The 1348-nt window shown below is 51.0% G+C and overlaps 1 protein-coding gene across 1 annotated transcript; it reads right to left on the bottom strand.

Moving 5' to 3' along the window:
• Positions 1–258: 258 nt before the first annotated feature.
• Positions 259–870, bottom strand: PPTG_11957 (hypothetical protein; the record flags this gene model as incomplete). Its single annotated transcript, XM_008908129.1, has 1 exon — positions 259–870. One exon carries the CDS (start codon positions 868–870, stop codon positions 259–261), a length of 612 nt encoding a protein of 203 aa, XP_008906377.1.
• Positions 871–1348: the final 478 nt, after the last annotated feature.

Here is a 1348-nt window from a genome sequence, read left to right as displayed (position 1 = left end):
TTATCACTACTCTGAAAAGGAGAAAAGCACATCGTCCTCAACTATGTATATCTCGTCTATGCCAGCTCGGCCGCACGTCCTGTGCGGCCCAGTGCAGTGGGCAAGGCTTGGTCTCCAATGCACCAGCCACTACACCGCCCCTTCAAGCCTTGACCACTCTATGATGCCTTGAACACGCAAAGCCCAATCATGGTGCTTGAGTGTTGCTCGAATGTTGCTTGAATGTAGAAGTTGCAGTAATCATCATTCTAGCGGACTTCAACTTGCACCTGTTGCAAATCTGGTAGACCGTGTCACGTGTTTTAAGAGACTGTCTCCCTTAGTTCGCTCAGCGTACGCACGGATCATCACTGGTATCTCCTTCCAGAGTGATTGCAGCGGTTCCCATGAATCTTCAATGGGATCTAACCCTTTCCACAACACAAGAAGCTCGTAGTCCCTCTTAACTGCGCACCACCTGTTCTCCTTGAGCTCAGCGACCGCCAGCACAATTCCTTGAGATGCAACATGCTCGATAACTTCCTCAGTCACTTCGAAGTCCTTGTCAGCGTAATACTTTAGCCGAGACGCATGCACGTCCGACTCTGCACCCGTGGCGAGGTGTCGGACCACAAACGAGTGCACATCCGCTTTCACGATCTGGTACGGACCAATCCACGTCACCAATAACTTGTCTTGGTGCTTCTGGTCTACTCGAGAACGCAAAACGAAGTCACCTACACTGAAGTTGACCTTTTTTGCACCGCGTTGTCCCTTCTTGTTCCTCTGGGTCTGTCGGTCTCGCTCTACTGCCACGGCTTTGTGCATGACTTGGATACTCTCACGAAGATCACGTAATTTCCTGCCTATCACGTCAGGCTGACTGGTCATGTCAATGACTTTTTCTGCTGGGATTCCACGATGAAATCCAAAGGGCTCGGTATCGGTAGTCCACAGAAGAGTTCAATAGGTGCCTTGTTGCCCAATGAGGGCAGCGGGGTGTGGTTTATGTTTGCCCGGAGCAGTGGTACCAGTGAAGTCCAGTTTTTGATGTGCTTTTTGTACTCTAGACACATCACTCGGAGTACTTGGATCACGTCGCGGTTGACACGCTCGATAATACCGTTGATCCAGGGACTGTAGGCCACGGTGAACTGCTGCTCGTTAGCCGCTTGCACACCTCGGCGACCACCTCGTTCTTGAAGTGGAAGCCTTGGTCGCTAATCCAGACGGGCGGAATTCCGTACCTACTGTGCCAATCTAGAATAGCTTCTGCAGCCACGACACTTGTAGGGACAGCACAGGGCATCAATTCACAGTAGTGAGTAGCCTCATCTTTGAGTACCAATAGATACCGGTCACTGCCGAA

Source organism: Phytophthora parasitica (assembly GCF_000247585.1).
Source record: "Phytophthora parasitica INRA-310 unplaced genomic scaffold supercont2.29, whole genome shotgun sequence".
Classification (NCBI taxonomy): domain Eukaryota; phylum Oomycota; class Peronosporomycetes; order Peronosporales; family Peronosporaceae; genus Phytophthora; species Phytophthora nicotianae.
The sequence above is the reverse complement of the archived record's forward strand: the minus strand, read 5'-3'. Positions and strand labels throughout refer to the sequence as shown.